The 19,760-nt window shown below is 45.6% G+C and overlaps 1 protein-coding gene and 1 pseudogene across 1 annotated transcript in view; one reads left to right on the top strand and one right to left on the bottom strand.

The window, feature by feature from the left end:
- Asap1 (ArfGAP with SH3 domain, ankyrin repeat and PH domain 1) overlaps window positions 1-19,760 on the top strand; it is a 302,667-nt gene that overhangs the window by 257,802 nt on the left and 25,105 nt on the right. The window contains 9 exon segments of the mRNA XM_051159597.1: window positions 808-971; window positions 1,950-2,083; window positions 3,778-3,869; window positions 8,218-8,404; window positions 8,665-8,750; window positions 11,079-11,194; window positions 11,317-11,384; window positions 13,078-13,185; window positions 14,956-15,184. Of these exon segments, the coding sequence (XP_051015554.1) occupies window positions 808-971; window positions 1,950-2,083; window positions 3,778-3,869; window positions 8,218-8,404; window positions 8,665-8,750; window positions 11,079-11,194; window positions 11,317-11,384; window positions 13,078-13,185; window positions 14,956-15,184 (1,184 nt within the window).
- LOC127201201 (40S ribosomal protein S11-like) lies at window positions 4,163-4,678 on the bottom strand (annotated as a pseudogene).

The raw sequence follows: 19,760 nt of genomic DNA on the forward strand, positions 1-19,760 counted from the left end.
AGACAGAACAGGTGCCATCTTCAAGTCCCAACCCCAGTGACCGACTTGTGGTAGCAGGTCTGGTGTCCCAAAGCTCCCCGCACCTCCCACAAGAGCAGCATTATCTAGGAACAAGCACTCAAATGTGAGCTTGTGGAGGGTTTTGAGATTTCAAATTATGTGTCTTGCTTCTTGGTTACTACGCTCCTATCATAAGCACAAACTTTATGGCTGCTCTTAGTATACCACTCGGTTTCACTGTTAAATGTCCTTGCAGCCATAGGCTGCCAGACAGCAGATGCCTTCTACTGAATGCATTCCACCCTCACCACTTCCTATCGTCCTTGTACTGTGTGTGCCTTATGGGAAGCCGCTTCCATCAAGCATCCCCTCTTTCTGCCCACACAGGAATGGAAGCACCTGTGTATTCACACAGGTCCTCAGTTGCAGTGCCCTTCTGTCGTCCACTCCAACCGTCTGTGTGTGTGTTGTCTACTCCAGTCACCTCTTACTTGTTCTTTCCATTATTTTATTTTCTTTCCATTATTTTATTTTATTTGCATTATTTCATTTGTGTTTAATTTTTTGTTGTCTAATGATTGAACCCAGGACCTCACATATGCTCAAACAACCCTAACCATCTCTTATCTTCGAGATTAGCTTTTTATTTCTCCTCACTTCACTGCCATTGCCATTATCTGCCGGGTTGCCAGGGTGGGGAGGGGCCAGGATTTTGAAAGTTCCTACCAAAGGTATGTTTCCAATGGAGGAAGACAGCAGTCTCCATGCCCTTGTGAAGGCTACCTTCCTCTGGTATCTTGGCCACAGGTGGATATCAGTACTGACGAATAGCAAAGAAGAGGCCCTAACCATGGCCTTCCGTGGTGAACAGAGCACAGGGGAGAACAGCCTGGAGGATCTGACCAAAGCCATCATCGAGGATGTACAGCGGCTGCCTGGGAATGACGTCTGCTGTGACTGTGGCTCATCGGGTATTTGTCCTGGGCATGCTGGCTTGTTGAGCGTCCTCCTTCCCTCCCTCCCTCCTTCTTCTTTCTCTCCCCCCCCCCCCCCCCCCCCCCCCCGGCCTGCAGTGAGGTCGTTGCTTGAATTCCTTACCGTTTAGGGGCTGACTTAGATGCTCACAGCACGGGTTCCAAGCATGAAGATTCTCCCCACTGGGCTGCTCTTCCCTACCTGGGGATCCCCAACCTGTTCTCCAAGATGGTCACCTGACACAGGGTTCCTCTCCCTGAGTGTGCACCATGATCACTAAGGGGATGAGGACAGAACATGGTGCTCATGTTGTTCAGTCTAAGCCTGCCACTCGAAGCCACAGCAGTCTTAATTGGAGTTCCTTATTGGCCTTATCTCCTAGGATGAGGAAAATCCTCCTGCTGTAGGCATTTAATAAAATAATGTATAAGATACAGACTTCCCTCCCTGCCTGCCCTGGGAAGCCTTTACTGATCTCTGTACCAGGGAGGCATCCGCACCCCTCAGGTTCCTGTTTTCAGATAACTGGCCATTGGCGAGGGAGATCCTAGGTGTTTTGCTTTTTTCTACCATGCTGTCCTCACAGCATATGTGCCCATAAAGTACCAGTGCCTTCCTCTTACAGATGAGGATGCAAGTGATTTGCTTAGGGTTGAAATGCAAACCTGGTGCTTCTACTTCTGCGGATTGAATGGGGATGATGAGTCAGAGCTGCGCATATCCTGAACGTTGAGTCCGGCTGTAGAATTGAGCACTTCACAGGCCTTCAGCTCCTGTGACTGGGGCAAGAAGAGACCCTGGCACGAGGCCTGAAACTGTTCTGTAGGACTGAAGCAAATGTTTACAAAGACAGTGGCTTGACTTTGATTTTTAACTCAACATTGAAAGGATACCCAAAGCCCCTGAACTAAAGCCCCAGAACCCATTCCTAACCCTTACCAAGGCTGACCTGTTTCATCAACTCTTTTCCACAGAACCCACATGGCTTTCAACAAACTTGGGTATTTTGACCTGTATAGAATGTTCCGGAATCCATAGGGAAATGGGGGTTCATATTTCTCGCATTCAGTCTCTGGAACTAGACAAATTAGGAACTTCCGAGCTCTTGGTAAGTCCTGCCCTCTGCTTTAGAAGAAAAGTTTGTAGTCTCAGATATACTTAACATATTACTCATAGAGGTGTGCATGTTTCTAACGGTTACTAATAGTTATGGAATTGGTGGATTTGCCCGAATACTTAGACTTCAGCCTTTGTGATATGTAATGCTTACTGCTTATCTCTGTTCCCTTTTTAAGGAAAAATAGCTGTCTCTCCTGGACCTGGCTTGTCCCTTTGGGAAGTGGTGTCTTCCAAGCTGCTTTTCTCATTGGGGATTAGTTTTCATGCAATTCACTACAATGGCAATTAAAGCATGCAAATTACCTAGTGCTTTATATTATTAAAACAAATAACTGAAAAGCTTTTCCCACTTTAGTCTTTGCTGCTTACATATTTGTGAAAGTAATATGGCCTATTAGCTAAAACCAAAACACAAAACCAGTTACTCTTTAGTCTAGCTTACATAGTTACTAAGGGGATAAACTGCTTTACAATTTTTAAAATATAAAAGATATGAATACTTAAATGTGTTTTTCTTTTTATCTTTCCCATCAAATTTGAAATCTTTGTAGAGTTCTTCTGGTCCTTGTGATACACTGAAAACAGTAGTGAAAGGCCCAGTTGGCTTCCCCCATCATGCCTACAGCTATGGTTCCTTATCTTGAATAATTTTACCCTTGTGCACTGGGAATGAAATTTGTTGAAGTGAAACTGGACTCAGATGAAAGGGTCTCTCTCGAGGAGGATATGAATGAACTAGAACAGTAGACACAGCTCAGGACCAGCCTTGTCTAACTCGGCTGCGGCTCCTGCCATGTGAGCAGCCCCTGGGTGATGTCCGTCTCCTGTTGTATGAGCCTGTTGATTAGGAAGTGTAGAATTGTGCTTTTCAGTTCACTTTGGGTTACAGAGAAAAAGCTCGGCCCTAAAGAGCCCTGGAGCACATTCTCCTTAGTGCGGAAATGGTGTCGTGGCAGCTCCTTTACTTACACCCTGAAATCCAGGCTTGATGCCGGAAACGAGAAAGTCCAAATATTACATACTACTGTACAATAAACCCAAGGCTTTCCTACCCAGAGACCTGTTTGCATTTCTTGAGCTTTGCATGAATTGCAGAGTTATGCATTTGACAAAAGGCACTTCTGACGGACACAAAGAACTTTTTTTTTTTTAACAAAGATTTTCTTGAAACAGTACTAAGTTCCAAAGCAAAATGTTTTGTGGGTACGTTCTGCACCAAAGAAGGGAATAATTCTACTTTTCTTTTCTGCCCACCAGAAGTAACTTGATTGAATATAAAAAGCATGTATACTAGTGCTCACAAAGTCCCTGTTCGTGAGTTGGGCTCCCATGTGGAGGCCTGTCTGATCTCAGAAACTGTCTGTGTTGGGGGTAGCATTCAGGTCCTTATCTCCTCAAGCATTTACCACATCATATCTGTGGACGTTGTTGGTAGCCTTGATATAGCCTGACCCCACTAGATTCTGGACACCTGTGAGAAACAAGCTCTGTTACCAGTTCCAGCTCGAACTTAGAGTTCAGTGCCTGGCGTGTGACAGGGGCTCAGGAAATTTCTGATGAAGGGGACAGTTTTGGTTACTCAGAGCCAGATGAGGAACATACATATACAAAAATCTTGAAAGGAAGTAATAGGGGTCTATTAACCAGTGATAGTTTACTATGTTCTGTTTGTTTATATTACAGCTGGCCAAGAATGTAGGAAACAATAGTTTTAATGATATTATGGAAGCAAATTTACCCAGCCCTTCACCAAAGCCCACCCCTTCAAGTGATATGTAAGTATTTTGAATAAATGAATATTTCTCCATTCCATCTTCCTTCCCAACCCCACTCAAAAAAAAAAAAAAAAAAAAAAGGCAGCTAGTGGTTACAGTATTTTCCCTCACAATCAAGAAAAGGCTAGAAAGGTGCTTTGAAGCATGTGTCTGGAATAGGCAAGTTTCTTCTCAGCTTCACCCTCCCTGGGAGTTGCTGCAGAGTGCCAGCTCTGTGGAGCAGATCTTGGGGACAGTCATGTCTGGTCACGCTGTGCTATGGTAATAGACATGCCAAGCAGAACTCCTTTTTTTTTAAGTTGGAAAATAACTTCATTTGTTCTGAGGATCAGGCCAGAGTCCTCTCAGAACTTCTGAAACTGCTTCTTGGTGCCAGCAGTCTTGGTGACCTTGAGCACACTGAATCAGTCTTGCTCAGGAGCCTGTACTCTCCCATGGTGACAGTGTCACCCATCGGTACTTTCCTGAAACGGGACAGGTGCACAGACATGTTCTTGTGGCGCTTCTCAAAGCAACTGTACTTGCGGATGTAAGGGAGATAGTCCTGGCTGATGACATCTTCCATCTTTGTCACAACATCTGCATCTTCATCTTTGTCACACCACCAGACAGGGTCTGACCTCAGACGGAGATGTTACCAGTGAAGGGGCATTTCTTGTCTATGTAGCTGCCCTCAGTGGCCTTCTTGGGCATCTTCAAGCCTAGACCAATATTTTTGTAACACTGAGGGAGTTTTCCCAGTAAAACATGCTGTTTTGAAAGATTGTAGGCTGCTTTTGGTAAGCACACTCCATCTGAATGCCTGCCATCTTACCAGCAGCCTGAGAAAAAGAGCTAGGCCAACTCCCTGGCTTCCTTAGTCACTACGAGAGGTCTCAGGAGAACTCTTTCAGATTGTCCAAGATAGAGATGCTGAACAACCCACTCAGCAAAGTCTGGGAAAGTTGACATTCTGTCTAATGTGTTTTCAGTGTGAGTATTTAAAAAGACAGAGTATTTTTTTAATGGATTTCCTTACCAGAATTTTAAATCTATTAACCTGGACTATACTCTTCCACTTCTAGAAACTAGTACTATTTTGTGATAGGAAAATAAATAAATACACACACACACACACACACACACACACACACACACACACACTCACACACACACACTCACACACACACGCACTCACACACACACACTCACACACACACTCACACACACACACACACACACACACACACACACACACACACACACACACACTGAGAAAAGGGGAATCTTATGTCTCTATCAGATGGCGGAACAGGCAGACATGAAAAAGCTAAGTCCCATATTCTGGGTTAAGTGGTTTCCAAGATTGTAAATTTTGAAAAGAACAGCACAGTGGAAAGCAGATTGTCTTCTGGGAAAGGATGGAATTGGTAATGGGGAAAAAGACCATCTGGACCTAGACCCACAGTCACACTCAGAAATTTGGCTAAATTTTGTGATTAAATCCCTCTCGTTACTCCACTACATACTCAGAGACCAAATACATTTGCATACGTAGTTCTGCGTACATGTGTCATTAAGTAAGGTTACAGTCCTTAGTCAGCTGGCACCACTGCTGTGAACCAGAGTGGTAATGCAGAAGCTAGGCAGCAGCAGAAGTTTGAGCAGACCCCCTCACCCCCGATCCACCCATCACAGTGTTCTTTTGTTGAATCTGCACGTGCTTACAATTTACTCACTCTGTGCTGAGGAAACAGCAAAGCAAACTGTCATTGTCAACCTCACCCGTGATACCTCGGATCTAGCAGAGAAGGCAGACACTGCCCAAGATGTCCGACGGATGGTTACAGAATCATGGCTGAGGAAGGTGTGGCATAGCAGTTCGGTTCTGAGCATCTACACCAAGAAGCTAATAGCTGCCTAGAACTCCATTTCCAAGAGATCTAACACCCCCTCTGTCCTCCTCAGGAGCCTGCAGGCAAGCGCGTGGTGCACACAAACTTAGGCAGGCCTACACGTAAACTAAAAATCAATATATAAATGTCTGTTGTGCCTGTTAGGAGATGTCTCCATTTTCAAGTGATAAAAACCTGAAGCTCATAAAGTTTCAATACTTGGCCTGGTATTGCATAACCGGTATGAAGTAGACGGTTACATTTGAACCAAAACTTCATTTATTTTTACTGATTAGCTTGTATAAGTGGGAAACGCAAGGGTTGGACAGAAGGTTTCTGAGCTGTCCGATGGTGTCACCTGACCCCAGTTCTCTTTCCCTGGCTCTCGTCTGGTCTCCTCTGAGCTGACTTCCACTTCAGTCTTCCTCTGCTGACGACAGAGTGATGAATAGGCCACTGAGGCTCTGTTCTCAGCCTTGAGCTGGGAGGTAGGCCCAGTCTCCCAGGACCACTTGAGTTTCCATGGTGAGGGTGATGAGACACACAAAGGATGGATAACACAGAGCCACTCAGACTTCAGGCCTGGGGTTCCCAGCTGCTGCTCCTAAAGCAGCCTCAGCAGGGAAGGCAGTTCACCCTCTTCCTTGAGACACTTCTTGCCTGAGTGGGAGATTTAATGGCAACCTTTCTAAGCTTCAGGACACAGGGGAAGAGGATGTGCTCAGTCCTGATGTAACTTGATGAACTGGGGTGGATTAGAAGTGGGGCTCCCCCTTTCTGAGGAATGGGGGATGGGGAGGGGGACAAGGAGTGAGGATGGGACTGGGAGATGAGGAGGGATGGGACTATGGCCAGGATGTAAAGCGAATAAAAATTAATAATAATAATAATAAAACACATTTAATTAAGGAAAGGGAGAGAAGAAATCTTTCTCAGCTGTTAAAAAGCAGAAACATAACATAAAACCAGAGTCACTAAGTCACTTAGAAGAAAAAGTGGGGAAGAGCCTGGAACATACTGGCACAGGAGACAACTTCCTGAACAGAACACCAACAGCCCAGGCCTTAATGTCAACAATTAATAAATGGGACCTCATGAGGCTGAGAAGCTTCTGTAAGGCAGGAGACACTGTCAAGAGAACAAAACGACAGCCTACAGACTGGGAAAAGATCTTCACCAACCCTACATCTGACAAAGGTCTAATATCTAAAATATATAAAGAACTCAAGAAGCTAAACACCACCAAACCAAATAACCCAATTGAGAAATGGGGCTTGGAACTAAACAGAGAATTCTCAACAGAGGAATATCAAATGGCTGAGAAACACTTAAAGAAATGCTTAACCTCCTTAGTCATCAGGGAAATGCAAATCAAAACAACTCTGAGATTCCTCTTACACCCATCAGAATGGCTAAGATCAAAAACTCAAGTGATATCACATGCTGGCGAGGATGTGGGGAGAGAAGAACACTCCTTCATTGCTGGTGGGAATGCAAACTAGTACAGCCACTTTAGAAATCTATCTGGTGCTATCTCAGAAAAATGGGAATAGGGCTTCCTCAAGACCCAGCTATTCCACCCCTTGGACTATACCCAGAAGATGCTCCAGCACACAACAAGAACATTTGCTCAACCATGTTCATAGCAGCCTTATTCATAATAGCCAGAACATGGAAACAGCCTAAGTGTCCCTCAGTAGAAGAATGGATAAAGAAACTGTGGTACATATACACTATGGAATACTACTCAGCTATTAAAAACAAGGAATTCCCGAAATTTGTGGATGAATGGATTGAGCTAGAAATTATCATAATGAGTGAGTTAACCCAGAAGCAGAAAGACTTAAATGGTATATACTCACTTATATCTGCATACTAGCCCAAGGGGCATGTCCCACCAAAGCCTTCACTTACCAGGAAACTGGGACAGAGGGGAGGACATCCTATTGGGACTCTAGATGAGAGAAGCATGGGAGAATGGCAAAGTAGAAGGATCCAGAGGGTCCTAGAAACCTACAAGTAGAACATTATGATAGGCAGATTTGGGCCCAGGGGTCCCGCTCAAACTAAGGCACAAACCAAGGACAATACAGGCGGCAAACTTTACACCCCTACCCAGATCTAGCCAATGGTCAGAACAGTCTTCACACTTGAGTGGAGAGTGGGATATGACACTCTCACGTACTCTGGTGCCTCACATTTGACCATGTCCCCTGGAGGGGGAGACCTGGTGGCACTCAGAGGAAGGACAGCAGGTTACCAAGAAGAGACTTGATACCCTATGAGCATATACAGGGGGAGGTAATCCCCCTCAGGAACAGTCATAGGGGAGGGGAATAAGGGGAAAAGGGGAGGGAGGGAAGAATGGGAGGACACAAGGGATGGGTTAACCATTGAGATGTAACAAGAATAAATTAATAATAAAAAATTTTTTAAAAAAAGCAGAAACACTCTGATCATTTTGTTTGTTTCAGGACTGTACGAAAAGAGTACATCACTGCAAAGTATGTTGACCACCGGTTCTCCAGGAAGACCTGTGCCTCTTCCTCAGCAAAGCTGAATGAATTGCTTGAGGCCATCAAGTCCAGGGACTTACTTGCACTAATCCAAGTCTATGCAGAGGGGGTGGAGTTAATGGAGCCATTGTTGGAGCCTGTACAGGTAAGGCCTCACATAAACCGGAGGATTAAAAAGCAAGCGTGGTGCAGGCATACCTCTGCAATCGTAGCACTTGGAGTAAAGTGGCAGAGGGACTGGAACTGGTTTAAGGCCCTCCTGGTTTAATGAGATGCGTGTACTCTAGCTGAGCATGTCCAAGAGACATGGAGAGTCCACATGCTCTTGATAATTGCTTGGGGCTGCTTGGCCGGGAATCTGCCAGGGGCATGACCGCTGCATTCACGTCCACCCTCCCTCCTCAGGAGCTCGGGGAGACAGCCCTTCATGTTGCCGTCAGGACCGCAGACCACACGTCTCTCCACCTGGTTGATTTCCTTGTTCAGAACTGGTATGGCTTTTGTTTTCTCATCCGAATGAACCGAGTCTGATTTACTATCACAAACCAGCCGAGTCCTCTGTGGTTAGCTAGTTAAAAGACCGTGCAGAGGCCCTTGAGAGCTCAATTGCAGGGCTTTATCTCTGCCATTGTGGTTAGAGCAACCATAGAAGACCATCTGCAGATGAGCTAGTGAGGCTGTGGTAGTAAGTCTTCACTCACATAAACAGGGCATCCGCCACATGTGGCCAACCCGTGGCCATAACCTATAGACAGTGCTGAGCGGCTCAGGTCAGTCAGACTAGGGTTTTCATTGTCGTAGGTTTGATGTAAAACAGTACCTAGTTCATGTGAAGGGCATGATGGGAGAGTACAGTGCAGAACGGTGGAGGTTCGTCTCGGCCCGGCCCTTCCTGAGCCCTTACTGTAAGCAGCAGACTTAGAGAAGAGCTGAGCCTATGCAGAGAGCAGGGATCAGATAGGGAAGTTAAGCTCATCGGGGAGAATGGTGCGTGGTCACAGCCAAACTGGGTAAAGGTATAGCCTTTCCTCTGAGAGCTAACAGCATAGTGGCTAAGAGTATTTTCCCCAGAGTGCCAGCTCATGTTCCAGTCCCCGTTCTGGAAACCCTGTGGGGAGCATCACAGCCTCTCCTTGCCTTACACTGTTCATCTGTAAGGTGGAAACTACTCTACTGATAGTCCTTGTGAGATGGGTGTGAAGATTAAGTGAGGCACCACATACCAAAGCAAAGTGGAGGCAGAAGTGGGGGGAGGGGGAGTGGTCTTTGCAGTTAAGGCCAGCCAGTGTACATAATGAATTCTAGGCAGCCAGGACTACGGTGAGACTCTGTCTTGAAAAAAAACAAACAAAGGGGAAAAAATCAAATCTAGGCAACAACATCTATCCCACAATAGGCAGTCGGTGCTGTTACTGTCAGTGTAATGTTGGAAACATGGTTTTCCTATTTGTGCGGCCTTAAGTTGAAGTTTAGTTTTGGCACACAGAATAGGGTTAAGATCAGTAGCACATTCCTGTAGTCCCAACTACTTGGGAGACAAAAGGCAAGAGGAGCGCAAGTTCAAGGCCAGCCCAGACTACATAGGGCCAGGTTTGACTTTGGCTTGAAAAGGAAAGGAAAAAAAGATTAAGTGGTTAGAGCTGGAAAGATGACACAACAGCTAAAGGCACCTACAAGCAAGCCTCACACAGCGAGGCAGGCCTTCGGAATAAGGCTATCATCATGGTGTCAGGTGTGTGGTGTCACGTGCCGCCATAGAGTTTTACATACATGTATTCATTTAACTCTGACGACACTCAACACGCCCCAGTTTGCTCTCTGCAGCCATGATAAACACCATGACTACAAACAACTTGGGAGGAAAGTGTTTGTGTAAATCACACTTCCTGATCTCAGCCCATCACTGAGGGAGGTCAGGGCAGGAACCACAGGGCAGTGCTGCTTAACGGCTTGTTTTCCATGGCTTTGCTCAGCTTGCCTTCCTGTGAAACTCAAAATTAACAGCCCAAAGTGGTCTTGGTTTTCCCACACCAATCATCAACCAAGAAACTGTCCCACAGACGCACCCACAGGACCTATCTGATTGGTGGAAGGAAAGACCCAATTCCCACAAGTAGTCTTCTGACTTTCATATACACACACATAAAATTGATAAATAAAAATGTAATTAAAAGACCTAAGTTCTTATATAGCTGAGGATATGGCTCAGTCGCCTGGAACACAAAAGGCAGCGGGTGCAGGGGAATGGAAGGAGAAGGATGTGAAGCCAAGGATGGTAGCGCACACTTACCATCTCAACACTCAGAGGTATGGCAGGGGCATCTGAAGGTTAAGACCGCCCTAAGTCATGAAGGAGTAAGTCTAGCCTATGTGAGACCCTATCTTGGAAAACACAAAAAAAGAAATGTGTTATGGTATATCAGTGTTTATGTGTAGTTTCCCTTCCTGAGGTTTCTGTTGCCCATAATCACACATGGTCTACAAACACTAAACAATTCATGCATCTCAAATTGCTTCTACTATAGTATTTATTACTCCAAAATACACTATAGATTTTATTATCATCGTTTCTGTGTTTTGAGACAGTTTCTCTGTGTAGCCTTGGCTGTTCTGGACTCCCTTTGTAGAGCAGGCTGGCCTTGAACTCACAGAGATCCACCTGCCTCTGCCTCCCAGAGTGCTGGGTTTATAGGGGTGCTCCAGGCTCTGAAGAAATCCTTAAGACATATGTGCCTCATAGATGAGAGAGGATGACCTACAGTCACACAGTTTTCCGTTGCTGACTAGCTTACTTTTGTAATAATGCTTCACTCTTTCAGTGGGAACCTGGATAAGCAAACATCTGTGGGGAATACAGTTCTGCACTATTGCAGCATGTACAGCAAGCCAGAGTGTCTGAAGCTGCTGCTTAGGAGCAAGCCCACCGTGGACATTGGTGAGTGTGGCGGTTCTCAGACATTCCACAGGACTGATACATGCATTGTACTTTATCGTCGTTCTTGCTTCTTGAGGTGGTATCCTAGATTATTATCCAATTTTATTCTTCCACTGTTTCAGTTAACCAAAATGGAGAAACTGCCTTGGATATAGCCAAGAGACTAAAAGCTACCCAATGTGAAGATCTGGTAAGCAAAACTAGGATGGGGGGGGATTTGTTAGACATTGGTGGTCTTTAAATGTTATTCTGAGAAGCAGAGGCTGGAATTGGGGAAAGAAGAAGCAAGTTGATTTTGTTTTTAAACATTAGCTAAAGAAATAAAGGTAAGTCCTGAGGCATGTTTGAAAGAGTGTTGAACCCACCAGTTTGCTTTCTGAGAGCAGTTGTCACACTGGAGATGAAGGACCTCTGTAGGATTGAGGATTAGCACCATGCTTTGCATTTGCCAGGATATCAGGCTGCCTTGCAGCTAATGGGAAGGAATTGTGTAGGAAGTCACTTGGAAAAGCTGGACAAATAGACTCCAGTGTATGGATTTCTGCATGTTAAGCACTATCCCTGCTGCTTCCCAGCCTTTTGTGCACACTCATCGTTCTGTGCACACCCCATCCTTCCTACCTAATATCCTGGACCTTCACACAAGCATGATTGTCTTAACCAGAGTGTATAGTGTCTGCTCTCCGTTGCTGACAACACAATATGCAGACCACGCAAGTTGTTAAAAAGACAAACAAAGAAAAACAGGCTTATTTTGACTCATGGTTCAAGGTAGAGGGGCTGCATCTGTGGTAGCCTTTTTCCTCTCACAATTTGTCCCATTATGAGAGACACAGGAGCACCTCCATTTCCTGACCTTTGTCCCTCTTCTAAAGCTGCCAATACACAGCCACCTCCCGAAGGCCCTGCCTCTCGGTACTGTTCCTAAGTGTCCACCTTTGTAAGACCTCGTGATGAGGGTTAAGTTTTCACTCAGAGGACTGGGGAGAGTGAGGCACGCCTGTGATCCGGGCACTTAAGAGGCTTAAGCAGAAGGCTCACAAGTCTAAAGCAAACCTGAGCTATATAGGGAGGCATTGCAATAAGAAAAATAACTATGCATTTCAGAGGCTACAAGCCCTTGCACATGGAAAAGAGAGAGAGTAGAAAAAGAAATTACATTCCACCAGGTTTGAGTTTCTCCACAATGTCAGATTCCAGGCCTGGCAGTTGTGCTTTTTATGCCAGGACTTGTGCTACCATCACTGGCTGTGTTTTATGTTCTTGTTATCCCTTAATATTTATTTATTTTTAATTTTATATATGAGTGTTTTGCCTACACATATACTTGTGCACCAGTTGTGTGCCTGGTGCGGTGGAGACCAGAAGAGAGTGTTGGATCCCCTGGAACCAGAATTACAGATGATTGTGAGCCACCATGTGGGTACTAAGAACCAAACCCAGGTCATCTGCAAGCACAGCAAGAGCCATTTCTCCAGCGCCTGTACTTTATACCCTTGGAGTCTTTTAAGACCATTGTCTCTGTCCACACTTCATGAGCAAGAAAAGGAGAAGCACAGATTGCCTCAAACTTTAGCCCTTGCTCTCAAACCTGATACTTCTTCATTCTGTTTTCTAACCCATAACCTGTAGTTATGAGGATCTTTTCAGTAGGGAAACCTCTACTTTTGAAGAAAATCATGCAGTCAGACTCACAAAGGTTCTACCTGTGTGTAGGTTTCCGCAGTCCCTGAGCTGGTCCTGCAGCCCCCAGCTTGTCTAGTTCCAGCTGTGCCCACTGATCCTTTGGGGATGAGGGAGGTGGGGACCTTGCTCAGTGCTTGTGTCGTGGTAGAGTATTCGAGCATTTCCATTAAGTGGTGTGCACTTGCTGTTCCTTCTAGCTTTCCCAGGCTAAATCTGGAAAGTTCAACCCACACGTTCATGTAGAGTATGAGTGGAATCTTCGGCAGGACGAGATGGATGAAAGTGATGACGATCTGGATGACAAAGTGAGTACAAAGGATGCTCCAGAGTTTCTGAGCCACTTTCCATGACATGCACTGATTTGGGCCTTATTACCTGATGAAGCACTTTGATCCCTATTGGGCACCACATAACAGCTGGATAGTTAGAACCAATGGGAAAGATAGAGAAAGAGACAATCATTTGAAGGAAGTGGCCCATGCATATGGGGGCTGGACAGCAAGCAGGCTGCAAGTCCAGCAGCAGGTGATATGGCAGAATTGAAGCTGAAAGGGGTCCCATGGTCACTGTTTCTTAAACTCCTCAGGTGACTTGGGTGAGGCCCACAGACATTTTGGAGAGTAGTCCAAATCCTGCTGATTTACGTTGCAGTCACCTTAAAAATGAAAGCTATATCTACACTGATGTTTAACTGCAACACCCTAGCCTGGTCAAGCTGTAGAATTAACCATATGAACAACTAATTAATAAATAGTCATAATTGTCACTTAAGGATTTATATGTGGTGCAAGTTGAGCTAAATATTTTTTTGTCGTCTCAGATTGTCTTTTTCTGAGACTCACAGAGGCATGGTTATTGTTCCCAGAGAAAACGTAAATGCAAAGAGGACTCGGCATCTTTCCTGAAGCCTTGTAGCTGACAGAGACTGTCTCTAGGATTAAGTCCAAGCCCCTTGATTCTCAGAGGTGGTGTTTAATTGCCTTTGAAAGTTCAGCCATGTTTATCTTCAGGTGTTCAGGTGTGTGCCAGGCATTTCTTGTGTGCCAGGCAGGACATGAGAAATGTTCAGAAATGCCACTCTCCATTTCAAGAGGAGAGAAGTGATCATTCAGATGGCAGTGTGACTGCCTGTAGTCAAGGTTTGGGGAGAAGTCCTCAGACCTAGCTCCTCCACCCTGGTAAGCCCTGACCATCTCATCAAGGAAGTAGCAGCAGAGATGGGTACCTAAGAGTAGGTGGGCATTGGCCAGAGAAAAGTAAAGAAGAATAGATCAGCTCAACTCTGTGAGTGGGAAACATCCCCAGGAGGAAGGGGAGGAGGTACCCTGCAGAGTCAGGTCCAACTTTAATCTTTACCCAGTCAGAAGCCAGGAAAGGCTTATTAGGAGGCCCAAGTTCCCAGTGAGCCCTCTCTGTAGTGTACACAGTGAAGTGAGGGGGAGCGAAGAGTCAGGGCCCTTCTGCTGCAGGGAAAGCAGGAACAAAGCAGTAGAAGGTCCATTGGAGGTTTCCGTGCAGTACACGGGGTGCAGGTGATGTGTAATTGCCACAGGTAACAGTTGGATGGTGCTAGTGCCATGGTGAGTGAAACACTACGTGGGCAAACTGGAAATGGTTTGCAACCAAAGAATGGGGGTGGGATTTAGAGCTCCAAGCCATCAGCATGTGGGTAGCACCTGAAAGCCCAGTGTGGAAGAGGGGTGAAAGAAAGTGAAAGGAACTCACTCCATGTGCAAATCATAGGTTAACAGGCATGTTGTTCAAGTGAGGCAGACATGTCCTTTGCAGGGAGGTGTTTGTTGAATAATGACTAAATGTAACTGTGACCTTACTGTCACTTTTGAATTCCCTACTGATCCCTAACTGTCGCTCATTGGTGGGACTGTTAGCGATGAGGACGTAGGAGGTGTAAAGCCTTCCCTTCACAGTGTCCCTGTGAAGCTATGTTGACGGCTGACCACACACCACACAGAGAGCCACAGGAACCAGGTGACCTGAACCTACTCTACAGGGGTCTTCTGGACACCTCAGGGACAGCCCTTGAATCTCATCTCATCTGTTGTTTCCTGTACCAGCCAAGCCCCATCAAAAAGGAGCGCTCACCCAGACCCCAGAGCTTCTGCCACTCCTCCAGCATCTCGCCACAAGACAAGCTGGCATTGCCAGGGTTCAGCACTCCACGGGACAAGCAGCGGCTCTCCTATGGAGCCTTCACCAACCAGATGTTCGTCTCTACGAGCACAGACTTGCCTACATCACCCACCACTGAGGCTCCCCCTTTGCCACCTAGGAATGCCGGGAAAGGTACAGGTTTGAGAAGTGCTTGTGAATTTGACCGTGTGGCTGCTAGCCTGCCACTTAAGTAGCAGCATATGGAACATATGTCAGGAGCAGCTCAAAATTGGGGACTGTGTCGTTTCTCAGGCACCAGAATGGAAAAGGCAGTATCTTGTTATAGGTGTGTTATCTTGCATTAGCCTCCTGTGGATTACGTGTGTGTGTGTGTGTGTGTGTGTGTGTGTGTGTGTGTGTGTGTGTGTGTGTGTGTGTGTGTGTGTGTGTGTGTCCATCCTACTGAAAAGGAAACTAAGAGCAAAAGAGTAAGTGACTTTCCAGTGTCACACAGCCAATAAGTAGTTAAGACTCAGCCTGAGAGCCATATGGCTCTAGTATCTGTGCTCTTTGTGGCAGGAGTGTAGTCTTTGAAACACTACTTTTGTCCATACTGAGATGCCTGTGGTAAACATGTGATAAACATGTGACTCTCTGGACTAAAGAGGTAGAAGGTTGGTAGAAAGCTCGTCTTCTAAACATGAGGCCCTGGGGTTGATCCTCAGCACCATGTAACGTTGCATGTCATGATTGCATAATTGCCATTCTATAGCCCAGCCTTTATGCCTCTTAGTCTAGTTACTTGTGTTTTTTTTTTTAGTTTTTAATTTTTAGTTATTTATTTTTATTTTATGTGCATTGGTGGTTTGCCTGCATGTACGTCTTTGTAAGGGTGTCAGATTCTGGAGTTACAGACAGTTGCCAGCTACCATGTGGGTACTGGGATTTGAACTCAAGTCCTCAGAAAGAGCATTCAGTGCCCTTAACCACTGAACCATCTCACCAGATCCTTTAAATGACTACAGTATTCATTTCCCTTTCCTTTTATCCCTTTACATCAATTACTTCCCTCTCAAAATTATGAAATGAAACACCTGCCATGCTATATTAGTCTCCCTTATAGTCTATGGTCTTTCTATCCCTTGGGGATCTTCCTCCTCTTACCGGACTTCTACACAAATGAATTACTATTACTGATTGATTTTAAAAAACAGTAGTACTACCATAACAGCATCCGTAGTTATAATGCCCTACTTAATTGGCTGGTACAGGAAACAATTAAGAATTACTGTCCTCATGGCAAGCATGAGGACAACCTGGATTTCAAGAGACCCAGACTCCAAAGTGAGGTGGGGGACTGTCACAGTAGCAGGTAGTAATTGTGAAGCACTCACCTCATAAGAAGCCACACACCAAACTTTTCTCACCCCGAAGGCTCTAAATGAGGTAGGTAGTATGGGTTCTCATGTACCTGGGATCTGAAGCCAGATCCTGTATGAACAAAACCCACAGTCCTATACTCATAGATGCGGTGAGGCTTGCCTAAGCTATCGTTACTCTGTATGATTTCAGATACCTTCGCCAGCCCAGCATCAAACCAATGGAGATGGTTGCTGTTCCATCACCACAAACACTAGCCTTTTGTCCTCTCTCCTGAGTATGCCCCGCTCTGGAGGTCAGTGTAGAATGATAAGTTGAGGTACAGAAATGCTAGAGCTACAGCTGAGATGTGCTGAGCACTGTAGCTGCCAGAGAATTCAAATGTGGGACTCTCCCAGTGCCCTCAGCCCAAATGAGCACAGGTTTGCAGCATCTCCACTTGGTATACAATGGCAGGCCTATGTGAATCACACTGCTGCTATTTTCTGGCAAATGTGAGCTTTATTCAAAACTGTTTTTTCACAGCGTATTCTCCATTGAAATCATGTTATAAATGGGAGCTGTGTTCTTAGAGAGACCCCAAATGGCCCTGTGGATCATAAAATAATAAGGAATGTTACAATAAGGCTTTGGCATGAGCAGTTCACATCAAAGACAACAAGTGGCCTTAACAGCAATAGCAGGTGTAAGCTAAGTGTTTCTTCTCATTCCACAGTCTTCTTAAAGACCTTTTTGAAGACCACTGACATACCAGCCTATAGATCCATACCCTGTAAGCCCTGTGCTGTTGTCCCCTCTTCAAAACCATGCTCCCCAGCAAATCATGCTTCTAACAAGAGGACAGAGAGGAGCGTGTAGACCTGATAAAGCAATGGAAGGATGGAGCTGAAGGATTTCATGTACCCTGGATATACAGTGACCCATCTTGATGGACAAAGCCTGCACCTGTTCAGGGAGCTTTCACTGACACCAGAACCCAAGGACTAGTATATCCACCCCCACCCCCTGCAACCTCCTTGTGTAATATTATCTCACAGGGACGTAGAAAACCATAAAGTACACCTCCTGGCTTAGTGCCAGTCATCACTTGCCATCACTGAATAAATTCTAACTAGCTCTTAACCAAAGACCCAGAAAACAAAGACTGCATTTATTTACTGGTTCAGCTGCTGAAACAGGGGCTTAGAGATTTGGCCATAGCAACCATAGTTAACTAAAGATAGACCATCTATCCCTCCCCCTTACAAATAAAGTCCACACTTGAAAACATGCTTGGATTTGCTCTGCTGACTAACTTACAGACTTAGAGCATTGGACTGTCTGCTGCTGGCACAGACAGGCAGTCTGTAATGACAGTGACCAGGCACTGAACCATAGCTTTCCTTGGCCAGCTGGGCTCACATGCCCTTACATGTGGAAAACTTGCAGTGTTGAAATGATTCTTAGAGGCTACTGTTAAAAAGTCAGCTGACACCCTGTGATGCTTGTGTTTTGTGGTCCCTGTATTTTTTTTTTTTTTTCCCCAATCTATCCTGCTAACTGGCAGAACCATTTGCAAGAGAACAAAGCTGTCTGGAATCAGTCTTTTTTTTGATTGTCATTACTTTCTTCACAGCAAGAAAAGCCCTTGTCCTTGATTATAGCAAAAGCTACCCCCACAGACACGAATTTAGGGACCTCAGGATAATGGCTTCCTGTGGCAGAACAGACACCTCTGACCAAGTCCCCACAGAGAGAGGGAGTGCAAAAGGCAGCAAGAGAAAGAATTCCCCTGAGCCCAACTCAGGAATATTTTCAAAACCCTCCAGAGGCCTCATCAGAATTCAGGACATTTGATATAAATTACCACCAGCCAGCACCTCCTGTATATGACTACTAGTGAGTCTCAGAACTCAGCAGCTCAGAGTTCTACCTTCACCATCCTGAGGGCTGGGGCAGTTGCTGCCTGACTCCTTTGCAGAAGGGAGTCCAGAGAGAGTCAGTGAAAGGTACGAAGTTGAGTGTGTAGCTATTTCTCATGATCATCACCATTTAAACACAGTGAGCCTTAGGCTCACCAGAATCGATTTGTTTTTTTATCTCACATGTTTTAACATTTGAATGCTGGCATAGAACTTTGGTTCCTTTAAATCTAAGAAGCTACTGAAGGACTAGCATGGTCTGTATCCCATTATATGACAAAGAAACGGAGGCCTAGTGAACCCAAGCAGTTTCCTTCAGATCACACGGTGCTGAAGTAGGAGAGAGTTACACTGGCCTAGGACAGGCCACCTCAGACCTTCTTTCCTTGTTGAGTGAGCTCATCTGTCTTTCTCTTGCCTGCCTCATGGAGTAGGCCTCAGAATCCATTGAGACAGTGTATGGAGAGACACTGGTGTTAGGTCTGCTGGTGCTTCTGGAGTACAGGAACATGGAGAGCAGCATAGCTGGACAGCCCATCCCACAGAGCAGGTTCTTGCAGGTACATGTTGCTTGCTTGACTAACGTAACTGTGTTTGACACTATGTTAAGGTTTAGAACCATGGCTGTCTGCCGTTGTTCATCTTCATGTCTTTTGCATGTCAGTGGCAAAAGCGAATACCCAACATATAGTCATTCCTGTAGGAAACACTGGGCACAGCACCCAGGCACCATGTGATCCATCAGGGCTTGATTCTCTGCCTGGCTTTGGTACCTCTCTACCGCTGCCTCTTTTAAGTAGTCTTCAGGGAACTACGGACCAAAGTGAAGTCACCCATTGGCTGGAGTAGCATGTAACATATTACAACTTGACATGTACCTGCTTCTTACCAAAAAGAAACTGTATAAAGTAAGGAGCAGCAAATCTGAACTCAAGGAGCAGTACTTGGTTTGAAGAACTGAGAAACGGGAGCAAGTGTGCTAGAGTCCAGAATTATGGCCACTCTAGATAGCACGTGGATTCCTGTGAACGCTAAGCCTGCATCCTTGCTAGGATGGAGGCCTCCTGCCTCACATAGCCTCACACTGCTACAGCAGCGCCTTCTACGAAAGCAGCACCATACCTCGTACTGAGAGCCACAGTGAGTGCTGTTGATGACAGCCTGCTGCCACCCTTGCCCCTTCATTAACCAAAGAACAGAGTTTGAGAGTTATAAACAATCACACAACTCTATCTGTATCAGGCCAGATCACAGCTGCTTGGGAAGCCATGATCCTAAAAAGTTCAAGCTTCCTTCCCTCTCCAGCTCCCAATACCCTGTCCGAGACCTCGGGATTCTTTCTCCATAAGGGCCAGTCCAACCCTGTGTCTCTCATCTGGTATTTAGTTGACCCAGCTGAGTTTCAGGGTCTTATCCAGAAGTAAGGACTTGGTGACTGCCTTTCTGAGTCTCTGTGTCCAGCACACACAGTAAATTGACAAACCGAT

This window comes from Acomys russatus, chromosome 17 (genome assembly GCF_903995435.1).
Source record: "Acomys russatus chromosome 17, mAcoRus1.1, whole genome shotgun sequence".
NCBI lineage: Eukaryota > Metazoa > Chordata > Mammalia > Rodentia > Muridae > Acomys > Acomys russatus.